Source organism: Cottoperca gobio, chromosome 4 (assembly GCF_900634415.1).
Source record: "Cottoperca gobio chromosome 4, fCotGob3.1, whole genome shotgun sequence".
Classification (NCBI taxonomy): domain Eukaryota; kingdom Metazoa; phylum Chordata; class Actinopteri; order Perciformes; family Bovichtidae; genus Cottoperca; species Cottoperca gobio.
Genome location: NC_041358.1, coordinates 27686629 through 27689128, shown reverse-complemented (window position 1 = coordinate 27689128; position 2500 = coordinate 27686629). Strand labels below are relative to the sequence as shown.

Sequence of the window (2500 nt, the reverse complement as noted above, 5' to 3'; positions counted from 1 at the left end):
TTTATCCTCTATTTTGAATGTTTCCATAAGTTACTAAATGAACATCATGTTGAAGAAGACTTGAAACTACAGATTGAGACATAAACTCATCAGGAAAATGTTACTGAGGTAATAAATCAAGAGAGAAGAAGAAACATTTTCTCATAGACTTCTATAGAACCAGAGGAGTCGCCCCCTGCTGAATGTTACAGAGGAGTAGAAACATGTTCTCATAGACTTCTATACAACCAGAGGAGTCGCCCCCTGCTGGATGTTACAGAGGAGTAGAAACATTTTCTCATAGACTTCTATACAATCTGACTTCTCTCTAGAGAATGCAAAGCTTCACTTTTCATAAACTTGAATATAAAGTGACTTTCAGAGTCGCTGCTGCGTCGGAGGATACTGCGCTCTGCCGTACTCCAGAGTGTCGTCTCCGTCCACGTCCAGGTCTGCGTCGCTGTCTCGACACTCCTTGGAGGTCGTGCTCACCAGCACTGCACCTGAGGACACGTTGTCAAAAGTAAAACAACAACAATCTTATTTATAAAACCACAACGAGGTGAATTTCACGCTTGTGTTCCGTCACAAGTCTGCAGGTCAGATCTTCGTTCTTTACAGGAAAGCGTTACTTTTAATCTGACCTTCAAGGCATCCTGCTCGCTGTAATCTGGACTGAAAAGTTCAGTGGTTTTTCAACTGTCACTCAGTCACATTATTCACCCTCCACTGCACGACATCACATACATGGGTACCTCACACACACACACACGACACACAGATTTATGCTTACCTTTAAACCCTCCTACGATGGACGACATCTGCATCCTTCTCCTCTCGTTCCACTCGTCCTGCAGTGGTGCCATGTCCGCCGAACCCTCCTAGAACACACACACACACACACACACACACACACACACACACACACACACACACACACACACACACACAAACACACACACATAAGTACACGATATGTCCATATGCCTCGTGCAGCCTGGAGCTACGTATCTGCTTCTGTGTTTTCATAGCTGAAGCGGCGCCGGCAGTGTTTTCACGTGGACACACAGCGACAGACGGGGATCCTGATGCTCCGTGAAGTCGTGTCGGATTACAACGTAAATGTCACGGAAACAAAGATTTCCATCGGCCTGCTCGGCAGAAAACATGAAACACGCACCTGTCCGTCTTCTGGTTTCCTGCGCTTCATCTTTCCGATCTTGACTGGAAGCAGAAGACAAAAGGAGACGTGATGGAGACACGTTACGAGCAGCGACTTCAGATGAACGTCACACAAACTTCCTGCAGATTGAATATTAATATCCAAAAACTTTCCAGGAAATAAACAAAGGAAACATCACAAGGGTTAGTTTGTGATGGACGTCACACAGAGGAGCGACGGTTTCATCCCCAGAGATGTAAGTTTCATACATCTCCACAAAAAGACTTTAGTTTTATCATCTACATCAGTTAGAATTATATTAAAATATTACGTCTTAAACTATTAAACAAGTTGCAACAATGTCACACTATTGTAAATATTATCTGCAGTTTTAAGTCAAGAGGAAGTTTTAAAGAAAACATTTGTTATTCAGTCGCCGGTCAGATTCAATAAAACATGTTTTTATGTGATGAACATGATTCTGAAGTTTTTATAATTATTTACATTTTGACAAGTGATGTGAAGAAATAAATATATTTTAGTTTTAATTAAGGATGTAAATAAAGCTAAAGGTAATGTAATGAAACTGGTAATGAACTAAATGCAAACCTGAAATGCAAAAATATTGCGAGTAATAATAATAATAATAATAATAATAATAATAATAATAATAATAATAATAATAATAGTAATAATAATAATAATAATAATAATAATAATAATAATAATAGTGTTAAACAACAAGCAGTAAATAAACACATTTGGAACATGATGTGTTTATGACACTTGAGCTCATCTGACAGCAACAACATTTAAAGAGAAAGATGTGGATCAGCCTGCAACACACACACACACACACACACACACACACACACACACACACACACACACACACACACACACACACACAGACCCTGAGGTTTAACTACACGTAGATAATAAAGAATATAAATCTCTCAGTTCAGTTGTTTGCTCGACATAAAGTAAGAAAAACACAAAACATATTAACTTGAATATTTTAAATCCTGTTGGTATCGAACGAACAGCTGATTTGATCAACACAATACTTAATATAATTCTGCCATTCTTAATACCGAGCCCCACTTTTTGTTATTTGTTTTATTGTTTGTATTTCTATCTTAAATTGTAAATATTGCAGATGCTTAATACACACAACTGACCCCCACACACACCTCTCATCTCTGATATAAAAGTTAACACGGCAGAACACCAACTGCACCTCCTCTCTCCCGCTGTGACCTGACTGACTGCAGATTGCATAAGGGGACATTAAGTTTTAGGGCCCCCTAATTCCCGCTGGATGACAGTGGGGCCCCTGAGAGAGAGACAGACAGACAC

At 39.5% G+C, this 2500-nt stretch overlaps 1 protein-coding gene across 1 annotated transcript in view; it reads right to left on the bottom strand.

The window, feature by feature from the left end:
• The window catches only part of rnf220b (ring finger protein 220b), a 30980-nt gene that overhangs the window by 3713 nt on the left and 24767 nt on the right, over positions 1-2500 (bottom strand). Inside the window, exons 8-10 of the mRNA XM_029430122.1 lie at positions 1160-1203; positions 773-860; positions 386-482 (exon numbers count right to left, since the gene is read on the bottom strand). Of these exons, the coding sequence (XP_029285982.1) occupies positions 386-482; positions 773-860; positions 1160-1203 (229 nt within the window). The remainder of the gene's footprint in view (positions 1-385; positions 483-772; positions 861-1159; positions 1204-2500) is intronic.